The 24575-nt window shown below is 43.3% G+C and overlaps 1 protein-coding gene and 4 non-coding genes across 5 annotated transcripts; all 5 read right to left on the reverse strand.

Annotated features, from left to right (window-relative positions):
- Positions 1 to 240: 240 nt before the first annotated feature.
- Positions 241 to 1193, reverse strand: LOC103306145 (olfactory receptor 12D1-like). Its single transcript, XM_008168818.3, has one exon. The coding sequence runs from the start codon at positions 1191 to 1193 to the stop codon at positions 252 to 254; it is 942 nt and encodes a 313-aa protein (XP_008167040.2). The 3' UTR covers positions 241 to 251.
- A 9309-nt stretch (positions 1194 to 10502) lies between these two features.
- On the reverse strand, positions 10503 to 10611 carry TRNAL-CAA (transfer RNA leucine (anticodon CAA)). Its single transcript has 2 exons — positions 10574 to 10611; positions 10503 to 10537 (listed from the first exon to the last, which is right to left on the reverse strand). It is a non-coding gene; the product is annotated as a tRNA-Leu (tRNA).
- Positions 10612 to 13574: 2963 nt separating this feature from the next.
- On the reverse strand, positions 13575 to 13646 carry TRNAE-UUC (transfer RNA glutamic acid (anticodon UUC)). The gene has a single exon. It is a non-coding gene; the product is annotated as a tRNA-Glu (tRNA).
- Positions 13647 to 14285: 639 nt separating this feature from the next.
- On the reverse strand, positions 14286 to 14358 carry TRNAK-CUU (transfer RNA lysine (anticodon CUU)). The gene has a single exon. It is a non-coding gene; the product is annotated as a tRNA-Lys (tRNA).
- A 6624-nt stretch (positions 14359 to 20982) lies between these two features.
- Positions 20983 to 21055, reverse strand: TRNAV-CAC (transfer RNA valine (anticodon CAC)). The gene has a single exon. It is a non-coding gene; the product is annotated as a tRNA-Val (tRNA).
- Positions 21056 to 24575: the final 3520 nt, after the last annotated feature.

Genomic DNA, 24575 nt, shown 5'->3' on the forward strand with positions numbered 1-24575 from the left:
TGTATTATAAACCTTTATACCAATTTTGTTTGGGAATAATATTTAAAATTAATCTCCAAACATTTTCCCCCATAACAATTAGTGATGAAGAAATCCTGGGAGGACATTTTTCCATCCCCATCTTGGTCACTGCAAGAATGTCTCCTACAGTCTATTTTTTCCAGGGGATATTGAAGATAGATCCCCTACATTATAATTCCCTTGGTCAACATCTCTCCTTTTCACTTCAAAACAAGAAGCAGTCATTTTATTCAGTTCCTTTCAGGGAAGAGTTTTCTAGTGATGAATTTCCTGGTGGCGTATTTCACCTCACTGTTCCGCAGGGTGTAGATGAGGGGATTCAGAGCTGGGGTGATGACACTGTACACTAGGGTGATGATCATCTCTTCTCCCTTGGAGCTTCCTGAAGAAGGACGCATGTAGGCGAAGATCGCTGTCCCATAGTACAGTGCTATCACGGTGAGGTGGGAGGTGCAAGTGGAGAAGGCCTTTCTCCTGCTTTCCTGTGACCGGACCTTCAGGAAGAGGAAGGAGATGATGTAGAGGTAGGAGAGGAGCGTGATGATGAACGGACTCACACCGACAATCCCAGTGACGATGTGGAGGAGGCTCAAGTTGAGGCGGGTGCTGCTGCAGGCCAGGCTCAGCAGGGGCTTGATGTCACAGAAGAAGTGGTGGATATGGTTGGGGCCACAGAAGTGCAGCTGGGAGGTCATGATCGTGTGCATCAGGGCGTGCAGGAAGCCAGTGGCCCAGGTGACTCCTGCCAGCAGCAGGCAGGTCTGTGGGCTCATGACCAGTGTGTAGCGCAGTGGGTAGCAGATGGCCACGTAGCGATCATAGGCCATGACAGCCAGCAGCATGGCCTCACTGCTGCCCAGGAAATGGAAGAAATGGAGCTGTGCCAGGCAGCTGGTGAAGGAGATGGTCTGGTGCCCCCAGAGGAAGCCGGCCAACATCTTGGGCACAGTGACTGTGGAGTAGAAGATGTCTAGGCTGGAGAGATTTCCCAGGAAGAAGTACATGGGGGTGTGAAGCCGGGGCTCAGCCAGTACCACCGCCACAATGGCTCCATTCCCCAAAATGCTGGCCATGTAGAGCAGCAGGAAGAGGGCAAAGAGATAGCACTGTAGACCCCCCACATTGGTGAGGCCCAGGAAAATGAACTCACTCACCTCTGTCTGGTTCTCCATCCCTGCAGGAGGAAAGGACAAAGCAGCAGAAAGTGAAAGCAGCTTAAGGTTCCACTCCCCTCTATGTTGCAGAACATGGTCCCAATGCAATGCACTGAATTGGAGTCAGACATTTTGGGGTAGAGTGTTTTCTTTCTGCAGCCATAGGTACATTCTGTAACCAGATATAATTGTATAGTAAAAAGAGGCAAAATAATTACTGATTTTTCATTTCTTTGTGAAGCTGAGATAGATAGATAGATAGATAGATAGATAGATAGATAGATAGATAGATAGATAGATAGATAGATAGATTTGATTTTCTATCACTGCAGTTATAAGAGTAATGTATAAAAGTAGACATATTAATCATACTACTTTGCAGTTGCAAAAGCATCTTCCATCCCATGTTGAAGTGGGACTCCAAAGTGCCTTACTCTCACTCATTAAACCTGACCACGGTTCTTGATGAATTTATTTTCAGCAGTTCCTAAAAGGTGAAGAACTCTTCACAGATAAACACTATGCATATCTGATACTGGGGCAATAGCAGCATGGAAAGCAGTCATTCCAGCAAAGCACAGATCTCAGAGTGTTTTAGATTTTTTGCAAAAGGGGTCCTGAAAGAAACAGGAGAGTCTCCAGTGAAAATTTTAGAGTGGTGATTTTCAAACTCTTATTGTTCTCCCTTTATTAGCCCAGTTTTCCAAGAACAATCCAGATATTTTAATTGAACCAACATAAAAAAAATCAAATATTGTTCAAAGTTTACTTCCCATTGGTTTTCATTGCCCCTTTTGTGAGATTTTTAGGGGGGAAATGTTTAACACTCCTGTTTTATTATTATTATTATTATTATTAATACTTTATTTCTATTACCCACCACTCCCACTGGAATGAATGGGAGGGGCACCTAGAGAAGAATGGACATGCTAAGAGTAGAACTGGGGATCACCCATAGCATCTGGTAGTCATTGTCACAGTTCAGGGCGACTGCACCTGTATTATCCCCTCGTGGTCCACTGAAGGCCACATTTTAGGCTCCTGGCTCCTCAGCCATTACCTTTCTTAGGCAGAGAACCATGTCTCTCCCCCTCCTGATCAGGCTTTCTCCAGGCTGCACAGTTCTCTGCCTATACTGTTTAGCCACACTGCCTAAACATGCCAGCACCAGTGCTTTCTTTTCTCTCCGAAGGCTATGAACAGCTTAATGGCTCACAGCTATGTTACCGTGCAGTTCTTTATAAGCAAGGCCATTTATTGAAAGGTGAAAGCATTACAGAGAAAACATATTAAAATAATAAAATAGCCTACACACATGCTAGAAAGATGAGCAGAGGCCAACTAACTCCAGCCTCAGGCTCTGGTAGGTGTCAGTCAATCAGATCCACAACTGGGTTTTCCCTGTGGTTACAAGTTCATAACTGTCTCAGATTCAGCACCAGAACAACCATGAAAAGTTCCATCTTTCCTTTAGATATCTTGGACCTTTGATCTTATCGTCGTGTAACAGGTGATCAGCAGACAATGGCCCACTGCTCAGGGTGTAGCTACAAATGGCTGGGATTTTGCATAAGCATAAGTGGGGAATTTACATAACTGGAGGTGGGGAATTTGCATTCACCTCCCCCTACATATTCCTCAGGAATATCCCCCACTTTTGTCTCAAAAATCTGTTCTTGTCTGGCACATTTTTCAATATAGTCTGTTGAACCCCCTACATCTCACACCTGTCACATCTCCCCCATTGAGAGGTTGCATACAATTCTGACCCACAATAATACAGAAACCGTTCATTGAATACAATGAACCTCCAAAATACTTAAACTTAATCCAGTAAGGTATCCCAAGGATATTGCAGGAAATTGCGTGTCTGGCACACTCATAACGGAGCTTAGACTGGAGGTTATGTGTTTAGAATCCTAGGACATTATCAGGAAGCTACATCTAGGGATGAATAAGCCTAATAACAATTCAACTGGGCATTTCCCATCATGTCCACTATGATTTGTAATACCGTAGCAATTAGAGGTGACAGCTGAGATTAGAGCCCTGTTTATACTGTACAGACACATAGTGAGAGATAGCCCTGCCCCAGTCCAGTGAGCTCACATCCTGAGTAAACAAGAGATACAAAGGGTGTGTGGTGAAACAAAGGGAGGAAACCATCTGCCCAAGGTCACACAGCAGGTGAGTGGCTGAGCTGGGGTAAAGTGTAGGTCCCTTGAGTCCTAGCTGGTCGTTCTATCCACTAAATTAGCCTGTTTTTTAAAAAACTGCATTGCTATCTGCTATATCTCACAAACAAGTTATGCAGGAATCATTTGGTGGGATTCTTTGGCATATGTTATACATATACTTTGAAGCATTTGTTTTTTATCAGTAAATGTCAGTGAACATCGATTTCAATGTACACACACAAACCAACGGAAAAATATTTCCATTGATAATAGAAATGTAGACACAGGCAAAGTTAGAAAAATGCTGCTGGAGCACTTATTAGAGTCCTACCTTAATGTGAATAAAATGAGTTGTAATGAATGCTGCATAAGTGGGCTTGGAGGTATCAGCTTTTTATCAGTAAATGTCAATTTCATCATACACACAAAAGAATGAAAAAATATTTCTGTTGATAATAGAAATGTATAGCTCGACAACATAAGAAAAATGTTGCTTGAGAACTCATTAGAGTTTAATTTAAGGCTATTTACTTCGTATATTTTGACGTGTGACATTGACAATTTGTGTTTTAAGGGTTATAAAGCTTAAACTTTTTGAATCTCAATGTCCACTGTCATTACATAATTATTGTCTGACCTCCCCCACTCATAAATTTCCCACAGCTGTGAAAATTTACATGGATAAAAATGTTTACAAATAAACGTTGATATTATCCATTAAAAAAATATTTTAAATAAACCAAAATTTGATTTTTTTTCAAGCCTAGTTATACAGGATCTCAGACTAGATCATAATAATGGTCCCTTCTGGCCTTGAAATTCATGAATCTATGAAACCTTTGCCACCTTCTTAAACATGCTGTGTTTTGAAACTCCTAGTCTAGAAGTCTACCTTCATTTTCGGGGTAATACACAAGTTTCCGAAACATTGGCTGTTAGGGCTACTTGCATTTCTGAAATCAGGAGCTTTTCAAAAAGTCTGAGGGAGTTTGAAAATCCTACCCTTGGTGACTCTCTCATGCTGGTCCCTCAAAGCTCAGCCAGGGGCCACTTTGGTCCTCCTTGTAATGGAAACAATAACAATGACTGGAGTCAATGGGCACCGAAGAGAAATAGCAGGAATATCTGTCTATTCAGAATAGAGGAGAGAAGCAAGCTCCTATTGAATAAACTTCTGGATGGTGTGCTGAATCTGTGGAACAAATGAACCTTTTTATCATATTCGCAGTCTGAATCACAGGGGGAAACCAATTTTCATTCTCTAGATGGCTCCTCTGGGGCAGAATCTCTGAACCACATAAGGGTTACTCGTCTGTTCATAACAAGCCAAAAGTTCCCTACAGAGAACAAAGTCAAGCATTATTGTGCAGGCAGGAGCTGCTGGGAAAATAAATAAATAAAGCAGAAATCCTAAGGGAGTTAGGCATTCAACTTCCATTCAATATATTTGAGTATCCCAGCCTAAAAAAATTAAACCAGAGTTAGCAAATATTGTTGCTGGCTTTATTTATTTAGTTATTTATTTATACTAAAACCATTGAATTGGTCCACCATGATTCTGATTTGGTTCACTGTGATTAATTATTAGTTGGGGGCAGGGATTGCTCAGTGGCTTGAGCGTTGGCTTGCTAAATTTAGGATTATGAGTTCAATCCTTGAGGGGGGTACTTAGGGATCTGGGGCAAAATCAGTACGTGGTCCTGCTAGTGAAGGCAGAGGGCTGGACTTGATGACTTTTCAGGGTCCCTTCCAGTTCTACAAGATAGGTATATCTCTCTCTATATATATATATTAGACCATGAAGGGTTAAAACAGATTTAGCAAATTAGATGCAATTTTGCAGGGGGTATAGTATTTATGAACAGAACCAAAGCAACTCAGAGCATCAGTGTGGCAAAGAAGTGAGCGAATTGCCCCAGTCTACCACGTTTTGGTAATGACTTGTACCTGAAAGACTTCACCCCCTACAGACATGACTGAGAATGTGATGGAAATTTTTCAGATGAAAAGTAGAAAAATGGCCATTGTTACACCCTCACTGAAGTCAACTGGAGTTTTTTCAAGATTTTCCTATTCAACCTGCTAATCTGTCAACCCCAAGCTATCAAAGCCTTGTTGGAGAAGTTGAGGAAGATTCTAATATGTGTCCGACATGGTGATGACATTCAGAAGACTTCATTGTGTTGGGAGACTTTGACATCATTGTTGGGATTCCCTCCAAGACCTTTCCACTTGGCTCATCTAGAACACCTCATTCATTTCTGGGAGAACGCTTTATCCAGTTCTCTGGGATCCAAAAACCCCACCTCATTTCAACTCCAGCTCATCACTAAGGTTTTTTTATTAGGCATGTAACAGCTCTTTGCCCATGCTGGCCAGGCCCAGATGCAGGGGGCTTAGGTACAAGGTGATACCACAATTCCAATTCATATCACACACTACACAGTTAATATACATCTTTCCTGGCTATTAACATCTATGCATCTTGTATGTAAGGACCAAGATCTTCGGAAATTTTGTTCACGCCAATCACTCTGCACATTGTCTAAGGCAATCTTCCCAGTTCAGCGGGTTCCTGCCTACTTTATTTATTATTAACATACCCACAATAGTTAGTTTAGTTAGCTTCTGCCTCCCTCATTTACTATAAACATATTCACAATAGTTATATCAGAAATTACTTGTCCAGACTTAACCAATGAGGAGTCCTTGTGGCACCTTTGAGACTAACAAATTTGTTTGGGCATAAGCGTTTGTGGGCTATAACCCACTTCATCAGATGCATGGAGTGAAAAATACAGTAAGCAGGTATAAATATACAGCACATGAAAAGATGGGAATCGCCTTACCAAGTGGGGGATCAGTGCTAACGAGGCCAATTCAATCATGCTGGAAGTGGCCCATTCCCAACAGTTGACAAGAAGGTGTGAATATCAAGAGAGGAAAAGTTATTTTTTGTAGTGACCCAGCCACTCCCAGTCTTTATTCAGGCCTAATCTGATGGTGTCAAACTTTCAGATTAATTCCAGTTCTGCAGTTTCTCGTTGAAGTCTGCTTTTGAAGTTTTTTTGTTGAAGAATGGCCACTTTTAAGTCTGTTATTGAGTGTCCAGGAAGATTGAAATGCTTTCCTACTGGTTTTTGAAAGTTACAATTCTTGATGTCTGATTTGTGTCCATTTATTCTTTTGCATAGAGACTGTCCGGTTTGGCCAACGTACATGGCAGAGGGGCATTGCTGACACATGATGGCATATATCACATTGGTAGATGTACAGTTGGAAGAGCCACTGATGGTGTGGCTGATATGGTTATGTCCTATGATAGTGTCCCTTGAATAGATATGCGGACAGACTTGGCAATGGGGTTTCTTGCAGAGATTGGTTCCTGGGTTAGTGTTTTTGTTGTGTGGTGTGTAGTTGCTGGTGAGTATTTGCTTCAGGTTGGGGGGCTGTCTGTAAACAAGGATGGCCTGTCTCACAAGGTCTGTGAGAGTGAGAGATTGTCCTTCAGGATGGTTGTAGATCCTTCATGATGCGCCAGAGAGGTTTTAATGGGGACTGTAGGTGATGGTTAGTGGCGTTCTGTTACTTTCTTTGTTGGGCCTGTCCTGTAGTAGGTGACATCTGGGTACCCTTTTGGCTCTGTCAAACTCTTTCTTCAATTCCCCAGGTGGGTATTGTAGTTTTAAGAATGCTTGATAGAGATCCTGTAGGTGTGTGTCTCTGTCTGAGGGATTGCAGCAAATGCGGTTGTATCTTAGGGCTTGGCTGTAGACAATGGATTGTGTGATGTGTTCTGGATGAAAGCTGCGGGCATGTAGGTAAGTATAGTGGTCAGTAGGTTTCCGGTATAGGGTGGTGTTTAAGTGACCATCGCTTATTTGCACTGTCCAGGAAGTGGATATCTTGTGTGGACTGGTCCAAGCTGAGGTTGATGGGGTGGTGGATATTGTTGAAATCCTCATGGAATTCCTCAAGGGCCTCCTTCCCATGGGTCCAGATGATGAAGATGTCATCAATGTAGCGCAAGTAGATTAGGGGTGCTATGGGACAAGAGCCGAGGAAGCATTGGTCTAAGTCAGCCATAAAAATGTTGGCAAACTGTGGGGCCATGTAGGTACCCATAGGAGTGCCACTGACTTGAAGGAATAAATCATCCCCAAATATGAAATAGTTGTGGGTGAGGACAAAGTCACAAAGCTCAGCCACCAGGTTTGCTGTGACATTATCGGGGATACTGTTCCTGATAGCTTGTAGTCCGTCTTTGTGTGGAATGTTGGTGTAGAGATCTTCTAAATCCATAGTGGCTAGGATGGTGTTTTCTGGAAGATCACCAATGGATTGTAGTTCCCTCAGGAAGTCAGTGGTGTCTCGAAGATAGCTGGGAGTGCTGCTAGTGTAGGGCCTGAGGAGACACTCCACCTAGCCAGACAATCCTGCTGTCAGGGTGCCAATGCCTGAGATGATGGGGCATCCAGGATTCCCAGGCTTATGGATCTTGGGTAGCAGACAGAATACCCCTGGCCGGGGCTCTAGGGGTGTGTCAGTGTAGATTTGTTCCTCTGCTTCTTCAGGGAGCATATGGTGCAGTTTCTTTTCGTACCTATCAGTGACATTAATCTATTGAGAGATCTTTCCTATTAATATAGCCAAAAAGGAAATTGTACTAGTTAAATGAATGAACTGAGATCTTCTTCGTCTTACTATTCTTATGGGGTTGAATAAAGAAGGATTGAGAGGTAGAGAAATGTGCCTTTTAGGCACATTAGGTCAGTTTGTGAATGAAAGTAGAAGCTCTTGAAAGAAAAACGAATGGTTTTTATAAGCTAATACCGGATTTAAGGCTGGAGTTGGCTTGTAGTGTCTAAAGCAGAGAGGTGGGGATGATCCAACATTGATCATGCTGGGTTTGATCCACTCGCCCACCCTGACACTGCCCAGACAGTGGCTTAGCCACCTAAGTTTTCTTTAACAAGTTATGGGCTGTGCAAGCAGGCCAAGATGGCACAACTCTTTCAACTCCCAGAGCACTTCTACAGCACAGATGATTTGTATACACTGTCACTCTGAGCCAAATGTGCAGGTTCACGGGAAACCTGTGAGATCCATGGTGTTTTAGTCCCCGGGCTGATTGATTAGGAGAATAAAAGATGGACACCAGAAATGAGGCAGAATACAGACACTTTCTGTCCAAATTGGGGAACTGGTCCAGTATCCATTCCCCTGTGAGAACAAGAGCAGAGAGTAAAGGAACCCCTATGCTCAGAATCACAAACTGAACCCAATCAGAGGCATTGAAAAAAATGGAATTATGCTTCCCGTTCCTCCATCAGGAACACAAGGGAAACACACAAAAATCCCAAGAGGAACAATTCTTCTCTGTTTTATTTACCCCCAACGCAATCCTCTCCGCTTCTTATGCCTACCTCAAGGCTCTTCCAGGGAAAAAAATCATTGAGCTGATAGTATTTCAGGGATAGAAACTGAGAGAGGATACCTCCTGATAGGATGTTGACACAATAGAACAGGGCTCTCAGTTTTAGATGCCTCCTATCCTGGCTCATTTGTTGTCAATTCTGTGCCTTCAGGAAGGAGCCAAACCAGAGTACATAGGACACCATCTGACGTTGCACTCCATATGTTTTATGGAAATATGCTTATAAGTGGAATATACGTTACGCAAAAGGTCAGAGAAACCTGTGCGGGAGGGTGGAATTTAGGATCCTCCCACCAGGAGGAGGTGCGGTTTCTCAGAAAAAGCTTCTCAGCACCCAAACAGGGGGCAGACAAGACAGTTCCCCACCGGCCGCCAGACACATGTTTTCACAGGGAATCAGATCCCCCTGGGGACGGGGTAAAACTCCTCCAAGGATGCGCGGCTCCAGGAATGTCAGAGAAGGCAATGACTGTTTGCCTTAGGAGGTGGGTGAGGGAAACCTGCAGGTCCTTAGGTCCCTCCAGCATCTGAAGAAACCATTTTTGGGGAAGGGGCCGGGGTAGCCGAGGAAGACAAAGACAGGAAAGAAGGGCTTGCAGCTCCTGTGCAAACACCATGTTCCCAGCGGTCCAAGAGAAGCAGGGGGGTTCAGCACTTTGGCTGCTTCCTGAGGGCAGAGAACTCACAACACGGCAATGCTCAGAGCCCCATGACACGGATTCAGAATGCTATCAGCTCACAGCGAGGGGGAGCAACACCCCTCCCTTAGTTTCTATGCAAGAACTCCTATCTGCTGCGGGTCCTTCCCGGAAGAGGGTGCAGGTAGGCTGCTGAGAGGGTGGCGCTGGGGTAAATGAAAGCAGTGGAGGCTTGTTCCTCTTGAGTTTTCTTTGTGTTGCTCTTGTGATCCTGAGGGAGGAACCTGAAGCATCATTTGAGTTTGTTTCAGTGCCTTTGGTTGAGCTAAGGTTGTGACCCTGAGCACAGGGACTCCAGCTCGTAACCCCTCAGGGGAATGGACAATGGAGCAACTTAATATGTTGGACAGGAAGTAGACTGAAAAAATCAAATTATGCTTCCGGTTCCTTCATCAGGATCACAAGACAAACACAAAAAATCCCCCCAAGAGGAACAATTCTTCTCTGCTTTATTTACCTCCATCGCAATCCTCTCCTCCTCTTCTTCTGCCTACCTAGCAGCTCTTTGAGGGAAATACATCATTGAACGTATAGAATTTCTGAGATACAAACTGAGAGAGGGGCTTTGAGAGCTCCTGATAGGATGTTGATACAATATAACAGGGCTCTTGGTTTTAGCTGCCTCCTATCTATGCTCCCTATGTTGTCAATTCTGTACCTTCATGAAGCAGCCAAACCAGAGTGGGTAGAGCACCCAGTTTAGGACTCAAGCCCAAAACCTGAGACTAAGTTTTACATTCCATTTATCAGTGTTTACTGTACTGCTCCCCTCTTCCTCCACCTGTATGTTTAACATCCATACCTGCCCAACATCAAGCAATACCAACTTTCTCCTGGGGAATAAGCTGGAATTTACCCAACTAGGTGCCTTGAACGCATGGATTCTGAAAATCCCTGTAAAATTCCCTGTAACTTCTCTTGCTGCTACTCTAACAAAAATACTAAATAAGTGCTCTTCAAATGTTACAAGAGAGATTGAAATAAGGCCATTTCTTCAGGTAGCATAAAGAGGTTGTGCCAGGAGTGGGATTTGAACCCACATCTCCAGAGGGAGACCAGAACACCCAATTGTGGGAAAGACAGAGCCTTGAGTCTAGTGCCTTAGACCACTTGGCCATCCTGATGCTGTTAGAAATAAAAGCCCTCTCTCAACCCTAGTTTTCTTAAATATTTTATACAGCACAGCTGGTTTTTAGACACAATCACCCTCACCTAAAGTTGCAGGTTTCCTAGAACCCTGGGACTTCTGAGGTGTTCTAGTCTCCCTGCTCGCTTATTAGGGGAATAAAAGATGGACCCGAGGATAGAGGCAGAATACAGACACTCAGCTTTACAAGAACCTCAGACTCCCGCACGGTGAGCCACATAGTCAAGCAGCCAGCACTCACAATCGGATCCGGCTTTTTTTTCTTCTTCTCCAAAATAGCTCAGCACTCAGTATGTTGAGCACTTCTGGAAATCTTGCAAAAGAGTTTGGTGCCTGAATGGGAGTTGAGTTCTTATGACAATGATTTTTTTTTGGTTTTGTTTCACCAAGAAAATTGGGGGGGGGGATATTAATCTAGGGTGAACCTGAATCTTTATTGCTGTTTTTGGTCAGCTCCACTAAGCTGTTTCGGAAGCCGGTCTAGTCCCCATTACAGAGGGTACAAGAAGAGAGAGTGAAGGAACCCCTGTGCTCAGTATCACAACATGAGCCCAACCAAAAACATTGAAACAAGCTTTGGCTTCTCCCAGTTTGTCAACTCTGTGCAGGCAGGAAGCAGGCAAAGTGCTAACCTCCGCCCCCCATGGCCTCACTCATTTTGCTGATTTTCTTGCCTCTGTTTCCCTTAACCAAAATAAGAAAACAGAAGATAACAAACAAGTAACCACTTTGTCTGTTCTCCAGCCAGCACACTTTAAACTCACTTAAAATCATTACCCGTGTCTCTTGTAAGGTATCATAACAAAGGTTATAAGCTACTGAATATATTCCTCCTATTTGTATGCATGTATCATTCTTGTACCTGAAGCTAGAACTATGAAGTAGAACGTTGAGGTCCTATTGTAATTATGCAAAGCGTGGGCCACTAATGGTGGTTTAAAATCTTGATGGCTCCCCTTGACCCAGACAATTGGTTGTAAATGGTTTATTTACCTGCAAACCTTCCTGTGTATGTGTGGGCCAACCCAGGAAGAATGGAGACTGGGGGGGGGGGGGGTCTTACAGTGACATGTGACCATGTCACATGATACTGGAATCCATCTTAAATCTGGTATTTTTCCATTTAGAAGGATGGGTGGAGACCCAGAGAGACAAAAGATTCCCGCCTTGTGCCAAAGCTATAAAAGGGGGCGAAACAGGACAAAGGGGCTGCTGGTCATGAGAAAACCCCTGCTTAGAACCTAAGATGTCTGCTGGAACTAACAAGGACTGTACCAGGGGACAGGTTTGGGCTCAGACTAGGAAGGAGTCTAATCTGTGAAAGAAGCTTATTGGACCATCTCTGAGGGTGAGATATTACCTGTGATCAGTTTCTTAATATATTAGGCTTAGGCTTGCGTGTTTTGTTTTATTTTGCTTTGTGACTTACTTTGTTCTGTCTGTTATTACTCGAAACCACTTAAATCCTACCTTTTTATACTTAATAAAATCACTTTTCTTTATTAATAAACCCAGAGTAAGTGTTAATATCTGGGGGAGCAAACAGCTGTGCATATCTCTCTATCAGTGATATCGAAGGGGAACAATTGACGAATTTACCCTGTATAAGCTTTATACAGGGTACAACGGATTTATTTGGGGTTTGAATCCCATTGGGAGCTGGGTGTCTGGGTGCTGGAGACAGGTGCTGAGCTGTTTTGCGTTAAAGTCTACAGCTTTGGGGGCGTGGCCCAGACCCTGGGTTTGTGTTGCAGCAGGCTAGGGTGTCTGGCTCAACAAGGCAGGGTTCTGGAGTCCCAAGCTGGCAGGGAAAACGGGATCAGAGGTAATTTCAGCACATCAGGTGACAGTCCCAAGGGGATCTCTGTGACCAAAACCATCACAGTTGCGTAGTCGACCAGGATATGTGCACAGCTGATTGCTTTGAGACACTGGTAATGATTTTAAGTGCGTTTTAAGTGTGCTGGCTGGAAAACAGACAAAGCGGTTACTGCTTTGTTATTTCCTGGTTGCTTATTTCGGTTAAGGGAAACTGAGGCAGGAAAATCAGCAAAATGAGTGAGAGTGAGGAACAATGTGTTGAGCCCTTCTGAAAATCTGGCTAAAGATTTTAGTGCCTAACTGGGAGCCTATTTCTTCTGAAAATCTGGCTCCAGTGGTGGGTGTGAGACCTTCTGAAAATTCTGGCCATTGTGTCTGGAAGCTCCAAGAACCGTCACAACTTTGAGCATTTACTAGAACAGGGTGAAAAAACCTTCCTTCCTTGACCTACAATCCCAATATTTCATCTTGATTCCAGGTTTAGGTTTTATGTTTAGATGCAATGCCAAACAAACACCCCTCTCTAGACATTTGAAGAGGGAGAAAGAAATAGACCTGCCACTAAACCATGTTGCCTTTCATCAGTAGCCACCTGAGCAACAGGGTAACCACTGGCCTACAGGTGAAAGGCCCATAGCCCATGCTCAGAAGCCTTCAGCAGCTAGATCTCAGGAATGGAAGAGTTTAATCATCTGTCTCCGGGGTGGTTACTTCCAAACACTTGTATATAGCGTTGGGTGAAAGATTTGGGGGTGAATATTATATTTGGTGAAATATTTTGGTGGACCCAAAATGATTGTTTTGTTTCACCAAGAAAATGGGGGGGGGGGAATTGCAGTTTGACCCAAGATCAATGTTGTTATAATTTGGGTTAGGCTAGGTAGCAAGGGAAAAAATCAATTGTTTGCACAAGTGTATTGGTCTAAGAGGCCATAGAGCCTGGGCTTTAAGGGGCAGAGAGGGAAGCTGTCCATATTTTATTCATAGGTAGAGTGAAGTTTTGGTTGTCACCTGCACTGCAAACAGTTTTCCAGCATTCTAAAGGAGCATGGGAAGTTACCTTTTTTCTGTTGAATCGCAAGTTAGGAAGGGAAGGAAGCTTTTTGTTGAAAAATGTCATTCCCTGACCGGGAATTGAACCCGGGCCGTGGCAGTGAAAGCGCCAAATCCTAACCACTAGACCACCAGGGAAAGTGCTTTTGATTGGTTGGGCTTGACTTTCTAGCCCTACTTTCTGTCCAACTGATGAACTTCCTTCCTCTTCAAAGGATGTTAACACAAGCTCTGAGCTCCTCATTTCCTTACGGTTCCCTTCATAGTTTTAGCACAGTAAATTGATATAAAAGAGAAACAGAAAACATTAAAACAATTTCCAGTATTATTATATATTGAGGCCACGTCTTTTTGTTGTTGTTGTTGTTGTTATAATAGTTTTATGGCTATCTTGTTTTACTCTCCATGCGCTTACAGAAATGTACAAGGGATGAATAAGATATGGTTGGAATCTTCAGCCTCAAGCAATCTCCATCACAATGAAGAGGGCTGGTGGAGGATTTGAGAAAGGAGTATTTATCTCAACTACTGAGTGCTGGCAACGATGTAGCAAGAAGTAGAGAAGCTACAGATCACTGATGGGGGGGCAATCAGCTTCTGTCACCTTATTTTTTCCCTCTCTTCCCTGCGCTAGAAGAGACTCAACTCTCCTAGGACCACGGAATTGTCAATTTGTCTTCTCTTCATCTTCTACTAAAGGTCTGAGGAGAGAAAGTGGATTCCATTCTGGCCTGAGAATATAAGGGAAAGAGCCATATCTAAGACTGCAAGATCAAACGCCCAATGTGGGGCTTGAACCCACGACCCTGAGATTAAGAGTCTCATGCTCTACCAACTGAGCTAGTCAGGTGATGCCTGAAGGCTTCTCAAAGGCACAGAGGGTACCGAAAGAGCCCTAAGGAAGTTTCTTTGCACGCTGAGATTCGTTTTCTGACATTTGCCTTCTTTCCTGGTGCCTTCGCTCTGCAGCTAGCAAATAGGGCCTGTTACAAAGCTGGTTAGATGCTGGCGTCTAGACCAGAGAAGTGGGGTTCATCTAGCAGCTGCTCAGAGAAACCTGTGTGGGAGGGTGGAATTTAGGATTCTCCCAAGAGGAGGTGCTGTTTCTCAGAAAAAGCTTCTCAGCGCCCAAACAGGGGGCAGTCAAGACAGTTCCCCACCCTAGATTTATATTAAAATATTAATCTAGGGTGAACCTGAATGTATATTGCTGTTTTTGGTCAGCTCCACGAGGCTGTTTCGGAAACTGGTCTAGTCCCCAGTACAGAGGGTACAAGAAGAGAGAGTGAAGGAACCCCTGTGCTCAGTATCACAACCTGAGCCCAACCAAAAGCATTGAAACAAGCTCAAATTACGCTTTAGGTTCTTCCATCAGAATCCCAAGAGCAAGACAAAGAAATCTCAGGAGGAACAGTCCTCTGCTTTCATTTACCCCATCGCAACCCTCTTCACTTCTACTTCTGCCTACCTAGAGGCTCGTCCAGGAAAATCACTCAGCTGATTATAATTTTGGCATAGAAACCCAGGGAGGGCTTGTGCTCCCCCTCGATGTGAGCGGATAGCATTCTGACTTTGTCTAAAGGGTTTCTCAGCTTTGGCTTCTCCCAGTTTGGAGTGTCTAAGGGAATTGCTTGTGTGGCTTGTGGTTAGCCAGTGGGGCAAAACCAAAGTCCTCTCTGTCTGGCTGGTTTGGTTTGCCTTAGAGGTGGAAAAACCTCAGCCTTGGGTTATAACTGCCCTGTTTTAAGCAAATTGTCCTGATTTGGCACTCTCAGTTGGGTCCCGCCAGAACCAGCATCCTTACAGCATGCCAGATTTCTAGCCAGCTTTTTCCAGTCCTTTGTTCCTATAGAACCCAACGTGGCTGGAACATTAGACTGGAAGAGTTTGCAACAAAAACTATATGCAGCATTCTGGGTGTTTGAGTACATAAGCCATGGCCTCTCCACTTTGTCACCATTGGGGATTTCACGCCAGTAATGAATTAGATGGAAACTTCTATTTTCATTGTCTTTGGGGAACATGAAGTTTTTCACTTGCTGTGGCCCATGCGGTACAAACAAGTCCCTCAGGCTACTGCTCAAGTGGGTCCACAGTCCTGAATCATCTAGACTTAAGGAACTAAACTCAGCAGCAGCTGTTTCTTGCGCCTGCACCACACTCTTCTCTGATCTACACTTTTCTTCAGGAATGTGCATGGTTACATCCATTTGAGATGGAGATATGGATGCTGCAGTAGCTGTCAGGTCACCTGCACTCTGACTAACTGGAAGATCAGGCATCTCCTCACCACTCACATCCTCCCTGGGGCCGGAAGGCTCACCATGAACATTTGTGTCTATGTATCTCAGGAGAGCGCCTTCCTTCTTAGATAGAAAAGCTTCCTTTGCTTTCTTTCTTTTTCCGAATGCTGCCCCAGAGGGGTGTTTTCTTCTTTCACTCATGACTGCTGTTCTGTGCCAGCTATAGTGGCTCTCAACACTCAATTGAAGGGGACAAATAAGCAGGCTGGTAGCAGGGCCTGAGTGAGGAAAGATATCAGCATCTTAAGGGCCTAACTGGCTCCTACTACTTCAGTTGACTGCCTGTTCTCCTCAAGTGGGTTCAGGGAAGCAGCAGGAAACAGGAAGCTCCCTGAGAAGCTGGTGTTAATCAGTCCAGGCTTCTGGGGGTGCTAGAGAGGTACATAAGAGGCTCCTCCTCTCTCTCAGTGCAGCTCCTGCTGCTTTCTGTTATTCCCCCTGTCAAGGCTGCTTCTCCACTCTGAACTTTAGGGTACAGATGTGGGGGCCTGCATGAAAAATTCTAAGCTTAACTACCAGCTTAGATCTGGTCCGCTGCCACCACTCTCGATGCTAATTCCCTTCCCTGGGTAGCCTTGAGAGACTCTTCACCAATTCCCTGGTGAATACAGATCCACCCCCCCTTGGATCTAAAAACAAGGAAAATCAATCAGGTTCTTAAAAAGAAGGCTTTTAATTACAGAAAAAGGTAAAAATCATCTCTGTAAAATCAGGATGGAAAATAACTAACTTTACAGGGTAATCAAACTTAAAGAGCCCAGAGGACCTCCCTCTAGCCTTAGGTTCAAAGTTACAGCAAACAGAGGTAAACACCCTAGTAAAAGGTACATTTACAAGTTGAGAAAACAAAGGTAAACTAACACGCCTTGCCTGGCTTTTTACTTACAAGTTTGAAATATGAGAGACTTGTTCAGAAAGATGTGGAGAGCCTGGATTGATGTCTGGTCCCTCTCAGTCCCAAGAGCGAACAACCCCCAAAACAAAGAGCACAAACAAAAACCTTCCCCCCGCCCCCAAGATTTGAAAGTATCTTGTCCCCTTATTGGTCCTTTGGGTCAGGTGTCAGCCAGGTTACCTGAGCTTCTTAACCCTTTACAGGTAAAAGGATTTTGGAGTCTTTGGCCAGGAGGGATTTTATAGTACTGTACACAGGAGAGCTGTTACCCTTCCCTTTATAGTTATGACACCCCCTCTCCTTTTCTCCTGCCTGCCTGTTATGTCTCTTGTGCCCTCCTTCCTCCAGCACAGCACTCCACCATCGCTGTGCATCTAGAGCAGAGACAATACATATGCACCAGCAGCAGACACAATTTTCTACACTCTGGTTCCTAGTGGTGCCCCCCCACACACACACACAGTCTGGCACCTGAGGTGGCCACCTCAGTTCGCCTCATGGTAAGTCCAGCCCTGCCTCCACCCCAAAACTCGCTTTGCATCCAGCATTTATAATGGTGTTAAATATATTTTAAAAGTGTTCTTAATTTATAAGGGAGGGGGTCGCACTCAGAGGCTTGCTATGTGAAAGGAGGTCACCAGTACAAAAAATTGAGAACCATTAATACTTGCCTTTTTTTTTTTTTTTTTTTTTGAGAACAGCAATGTCCGAGTTTTCCATGGACATATTCCTTCCAGTGCCTCAGGCCCCATCCAGCAATACAAAAAACCGAAATGCAGTGAAATACAAGGCAAGTTTCTCACCATAGGGTTCATTGACCAGGTGGGGGGAAAGGTTTTGCCAGAACACTTGGTTATAATATCCCTCCCTGGCCTTACATGGAAAGCAGTGTGATAACTCTCAGAACACACAACCAGAGTAGGTAGGGCACCAAGCCATAGATTGAGTCTTACATTCTACATGTACTGCCCTTTTCTCCCTCCATCTGTATATTGAACAGTCAAGCCTGCCTCCCCTCAAGCCATGCTAAGTCTCTTCTGGATAACAGGCTTGGAATTTACCCAACTAGGTACCCTTAACACACTGCTTTTGAAGATGTTTGAAGTCCCTCCACTTCTCTCATAGAAATGCTAAGCAGCTGGTGTTACAAGAGATGTTGACAGAAGGTCATTTCTTCAGGTAGAAAGGAATGCTTGTGTCAGGCAGGGGATTTGAACGCACAGTCTATATGGAGCCCAGAACACCAAATGAGGGAAAGACACAACTGTGAGTTTGATGTGCTACACCATTCAGCGACCCTAATACTGCTAGTCAAGGAAGTTATCAACCTTATTTTTCTTTAACTTGTTATGAACTTTTCAGGAAGGCAGAGATGGCACATCTCTTTCAACTTCTAGAGACCTTCTAATGCACAGCTAATTTTTATATGTAGTCTCCCTGCTCACTTTTCAAGTGAATAAAAGATGGTTGCTAGCATTCTGAGAAAGTAATGGTGAACCTCAGACTCCTGAACGGTGGGCCAGACAGCCAATCAACCAGCATCCACAACCTCTACCACCTTTTGTTTTCAAAATAGCTCAGCCCTCAGTGTGTTGAGCCTTTCTGAAAACCTGGCCAAATTTTTTGTTGCCTAAATGGGAGCTGAGTTCTTCTGAATATGGCTGTAGTAGTGGGTATGAGACCTTCTGAAAATTCTGGCCCATGTGTCTGGAAGCTCTAAGAACCTTCAGAACTTTTAGCGTGTGCGAGAACCTGATGAGTGGTCAGTTTCTCCGGGATGGTTACTTCCAAAGACTGGTATATAGAGTGGGATGAAAGTTTTTTTGGATGAATATTTTATTCACTGAAATATTTTGATTGACCCAAAATGATTTTTTGGGTTTGTTTCAACAAGAAAATTGGAAAAAATATTAATCTTGGGTCAACCTGAATGTCTATTATTGTCATTATAATTTTGGTTAGGCTAGCTAGCAAGGAAAAAAATAATTTGCACATCTGTTTGTGTAAAAGGGCATGCAGCCTTGACTTTGAGGTGCACAGTGGAAACATGCCCACATTCTGCTACTAGTCAGTGGGAAGCCTTGATTTTTATATGGTCTTCAATGCCCTTCCCAACATCATGTAGAAGAAGGGGGAATCAGGAAAAAAATGTGGATTTGTTTAAATTGCAAGTGAAGAACAAACTAAGAATTGTTGTTGTGAAATTAATTTCCCTGGCTGGAGAGCGAAGAAACTAGGAAAGAAGGGAAATGTCAGAAAAGCAACCTCATCTCCCAAAGAAACTTCCTTAGGGTTCCTTCTACACTGTCTGTGCCTTTGAATCATTTTTAAACAGAGCCTGACTAGCTCACTTGGTAAAGTGTAAGACTCTTAATTGCAAGGTTGTGGGTTCAAGCACCCTGTTTGGCATTTGATTTTGCAGCTTTTTAGATATCATTCTTTTCCTTATATTCTCAGGCCAGAATGAAATCCACTCTCTGTCCTCTCTACAATCTTAGGCAGGAAATGCCTCTTCCTTTCTCAGAGCTTTAGTAGAACATAAAGAAAAAACAAATTGACATTTCCATCTTCCTATGACAGTGAGAGTTGAGAGAGATTTCCTGCTCTTCTATTCTACTCCAGCCAAGAGAGGGGAAAAGATAATCCTTCTGGAGCTGATTGTCCCCTTCAGTGCTCTGTAGCTTCACTATTTCTTTCTACATAGTGTCCAGCACTGCGTAGTTCAGATAACTGCTTCTTTCTCAAATCTCCCCCCTCCCCCACCCCCGCCAGTGCTCTTCATTTTCATGGAGATTGTTTCAGGCTTCAGATTCCAACCACATTTTATTCATCCCTTGTACATTTCTGTAACCCCTCTGTCATAAACAGATAGTTAAGGTTTAATGCCTCTTTTACCTGTAAAGGGTTAAGAAGTTCACCTAGCCTAGCTGACACCTGACCAGAGGAACCAATGGGAGGACAAGATGGTTCAAAGGTAAGGAGGGAAGTTCCCTTTGTCTGTTGAGTTTCACTTTGGACTGGGGTGGGAAAGCTCCAGAATTCAGCCTCTTATTAAGTAGTGAGTATTACTGAAGGAAATAAATAGGTTTATGTTTATTTCTTTGTAACCTGTCTTATGCAATTAGAGGAATAGTCAAATTGGGTATTTGGGGGGGGGGGTTTGTGTGTGTAACTAAGTTTTTGCCCAGGGGAACATCCTCTGTGTTTGGAATCTATTGTCTGTAAGAGTAGCTGGTATGCTAATCTCTCCCACGGGGTTTTCTTTTACCTTTCTTTTCTTTAATTAAAAGCCTTTTTTAATAACCTGATTGATTTTTCCTTGTTTTTAGATCCAAGGGGTTGGATCTGGATCCACCAGGAGTTGGTGGGAGAAAGGAGTGGGGATGGTTAATTTCTCCTTGTGGTCACCAGGAAATTGGTGAAGTCTCTCAAGGCTACCCAGGGAAGGGACTAGTGCTTGGGAGTGGTGTCAGCCAGACCAGATCTAAGCTGTTAATTGAGCTTAGAGCTTCTCATGCAGGTCCCCCACATCTGTACCCTAAAGTTCAGAGTGGGGAAGAAACCTTGACACCCTCCTTACTGAATTTGTGATGATTTACAATAACTGGTTGGAGAGGAAAACAAGATGATAATAAACTATGTTTTGTTTCTAAAAAAGATGTGGCCTCGATGTATAATACTGGAAAATGTTTTAATTTGTTTCCTGTTTCTCTTTTATATCAATTTACTGTGCTAAAAATATCAAGGAAATGAAGAGCTCAGAGTTTGTGTTAACATCATTTGAAGAAGAACAAGAGGTCGAGTTTTTTAAAGGATAAAGGAAATGATGTTACTTCAAAAGGGGAAAGTGGTGGTGTGTGTTAAAAGGCTGGCTTAGAAATTTCCAATTGTTATTTTCTGATTCCTCACACCCTGACCCTGCCTTGACAGGAAAGGAGGGGAAATGTGATCATCAGTCATTAGATGTTTGTGACTTGAAAAGGGGACATGAGGTGGTTTGTAGTTAGCTCCAAAGAAATGAAAGAGGGGAAAGCTGCTGGCGGGGAGCTAAATCTGCAGAACCAAGGGTTGGGATTCTTCAGGGCTCATATTTGTTAAGTAGCCAGCAATCTCCCAAATCATGGTCTATTCATTCCTTCAAAATGCAGGGTAATCCCTCCCGTCAGACCTTAAAGTTTCATGAAAGCAAAAAATAATGAGGAAGAAAGCTCGATAAGGGACTTGGAATGAAAGAAAACACAAATAATCTGAAAAAAAAAAAAAGAAAGCAGGACGTTGTTTCTGCCTGGTTTCGAACCAGGGACCTTTCGCGTGTGAGGCGAACGTGATAACCACTACACTACAGAAACCAATAGCTGCTAGGCTTTGGCCCACTGAATAGAACTTTCTTAGTAGCCATAGCATCAGCTCTGTTTCCCTTTGAAGAATTGGAAAACAAAGTACACCAGTAGCTTCTTTTTTAACTCAAACAATCATCAGAAATGCTGCAATAGCTCCTCCAATTTCCCCTTCTCACAAGGAGACAAAACACAGGAAATCTCCGAACCAAGAAAGCTCATTTTCACTTCACTTTCCCATGGACATTCCCTGACAACTCCCAGGCATAACAATACAACACTCCGAAATGCAGTAAAATAAAGATGAGGGAGGGAAACCTGCAGATATTTAGATCCCTCCAGCTTCGGATGAAACCATTTGTGGGAAAGGGTCTGGCTTACCGAGGAGGACAAGGAGATGAAACATGGACTTGCCGATGCTGTGCAAAATAGCGTGATCCCGGAGCCCAGGTGGGGCGAGGGTCAGCACTTTGGCTGCTTCCTGCCTGCACAGAGTTGACAAACAGGGCAGCCAAAGCTGAGAGCCCCGATATACTGAGTCAGAATGCAATCCACTCACATCATGTGGGAGCAAATCCTCTCCCTGGGTTTCTATGCCAAAATTATAATCAGCAGAGTGGTTTTCCTGGACAAGCCACTAGGTCGGCAGAAGAAGAAGCGGAGAAGGTTGTGATGGGGTAAATGAAAGCAAAGGAGGATTGTTCCTCTTTGTGTCACTCTTAGGTTCCCCCATCGGAATCATAAAGCGTAATTTGAGCTTGTTTTAATGCTTTTGCTTGGGCTCAGGTTATGACACTGAGCACAGGGGTTCCTTCACTCTCTGTTCTTGTCCCCTCTGAAATGGGGAATGGACCATTTCCTAAATTGGAGAGAAAGTAGCCGGGTGGATTTGATTTAAATCTAATTGATTTAAATCATGATTTATCACTAGTCAGGAAGACTCGATTTAATCATGGTTTTCTACATAAAAGTGCATTCTTGCTGGTTGTTACAACCTTAATACGTATTCTTCACAATTCAGAGATAGATGTAGGTTTCATTTTTAGAAGGTACACACTATACATTTTAAACAGTGATTTATTTTGAAAACTTTTCAGGTTAGTTTTACAGCTATATCAGAAAATGAATGATTGTTTGGTTATTTCATTTACCAAAGGTAATTGAAGCAGATGTTTATGAAGCCATTGGGAGGTGAACTATCTCCAATTCAACAGGTTAATCATTAATATTTAGAGGATTTTCTTGCCATGCTGTATTAGGAGGAGAACAGCACCAGTCAGACACTTAAATTGTTTTATTTAACTAAAAAAACAATGTTAAGTATTCTGGATTTTTTTCTTCAACAGCAAACATATCATATTTTAACAAAACAAGCATATGTCCCTCGCTTCTCACATGTATCTCCAGATTTCTTCTCCTTGTCCAGATCTATTCCACCCCAACAATCTTCTATTCATTGAACTTTTTAAAACTTTTCACTTTTAGAGAGAGGTAAGGGATTGACTCGGTGTACACAAATTTGCAGAGGGACAATAGAGTTGAGGTCTGTTATTTCTCACCTCTATATATTATTTATTTTAAAACATTTTTGCTGTTAACAAGCAAGTTACCTCTGGAGACACAAATCCACAGTTTGAGAACTGCAAAACTAAGCATCTATGATGGTATCTTCTAGACTGAGCACTGAGTCCCATTGGGTAGATAGAAAGATTAACCTCAATCAGGGCCGGCTCCAGGGTTTTGGCCGCCCCAAGCAGCCAAACAAAACAAAACAAAACAAGCCACGATCGCGATCTGCGGTGGCAATTCAGCGGGAGGTCCTTCGCTCTGAGCAGGAGTGAGGGACTGTCCGCCGAATTGCCGCCGAACAGCTGGACGTGCCACCCCTCTCCGAATTGGCCGCCCCAAGCACCTGCTTGGTAAGCTGGTGCCTGGAGCCAGCCCTGACCTTAATAATCTCTACAGAAGCCTGTGGAACCCCATAAGATTGGGTCCCTAATCCATGAACTATTGGAACTCATTTACAAAACTTTAGGATTCTCTTTGCTGCTGCCTTGGCTCCATCCTCAATCAGGGAAAGAAACTTTTCAACACAATTTTCCATTCATACTTCACTGCGAATTAAAAGAAATGCAGCACTTTCCCCGCAATAGCTTATTACCTGGCCATTTTTTGCCCTATCCCTTATAAACAACACTAAAAAGAGCATTTTTTTAAAAGCAAAGATTTTGAGATGGCAGAGAACTGGCTGACTCCAACTGCCCATCTCAATTCACTTGTGTGCATAACTGAATGAATCTCTGTGAATATACTGCAGCATAAATCTGATTCAATGGATATACTAGAAGCGATATTGTCTAAATAATACCTGGCTTTTTTTCAAAAACAGCAATATTCACAAGAGGTCACAGAATCGTCGGAGATTGATTCTAGCTGACAACGGGGCATTGCCCATTTTTCTGCTACGAATTAAACTTCTTTGTTCCATTTTTTTCTGCTTTGAGTCTGTTTCCTCATTTCTCAGGTAGTGTGGCTAGCAAATGCTCAGGTGGGTGAGATAATATCTTTCACTTGGCCAGCTTCTGTTGGTGAGAAAGACAAGCTTTCCTGGGACCTGTATGGCTACAACTACATAGCAAACCCTCCTAAGACATGAAAGGGTTGTTCTTTCACACTAGAATGCATCACTTTTGGTGTTACACCAAGAACCAGTTACTAGCCTGCATACCATTTCTTCTCCACATTTTGAGATTATCTTTTGGGTGTAATGCCATCACTGATTAAAATTCCAAATGGCCAATTAGCAAGCACCAACCTAAAGAACAGCCGATTATTGATCTGCCCCACTCCTAGCCCTGCCCAGCATCTCTGCATTGGTTTAGAAAATATTTTCACATAGATATTTGCATATAGGGAAGGTCTTAATTGTGGCAACTTCAATCTAGACAGAGAGAGCGGTAAGCTAACTTACTCAAACACAGGTTTCCCCATCTATGTGAAAGAAAGAATTAGAAAGAAATAAAGAAAGTGAATCCAACATAAATGATTCTGACCTTTCCTTTGAAATGCTAGGTGCAATGAATCAGTGAATATTCCCATAAGTAAGATCGTGTAAGTGACAGAAAGGAGGGCCTAGGAAAGGGCTGTAAAATGTTGTGTTAAACTTTAATTCGTGAGCAAAGTTGTGTGGCAATTAAATTAAGACCCTAAAGTTTTATAAAAGGAAAGAATAATGAATAAAAAGTGTGGGCAATACGGGTGTTTTTCAGAAAAGGGCTTGGAATGAAGGAAGACCAAAACTGATCAGTAGAGAGAAAAGGCACTGTTTCTGCCTAGTTTTAAGCCAGGGACATTTTGCGTGTGAAGCAAACATGATAACCACTCCAGTACAGAAACTGATTGTGCCCAGCTTTGGATGTCCCCTTCTAAGGCTTTCTCAGCTGCCAGTGTATATCCATTCACTCACTTTCCCTTTGAAGAACAGAAAAACAAAGAGCTTACTTTCCAAACTCAAACAGTCATCAGAAATGCT

This window comes from Chrysemys picta, unplaced genomic scaffold (assembly GCF_011386835.1).
Source record: "Chrysemys picta bellii isolate R12L10 unplaced genomic scaffold, ASM1138683v2 scaf44, whole genome shotgun sequence".
Classification (NCBI taxonomy): Eukaryota; Metazoa; Chordata; order Testudines; family Emydidae; genus Chrysemys; species Chrysemys picta.

Bases quoted from the DNA above. Each gene is read 5' to 3' on its own strand.
- LOC103306145 (XM_008168818.3), bottom strand. From the start codon at position 1,193: ATGGAGAACCAGACAGAGGTGAGTGAGTTCATTTTCCTGGGCCTCACC.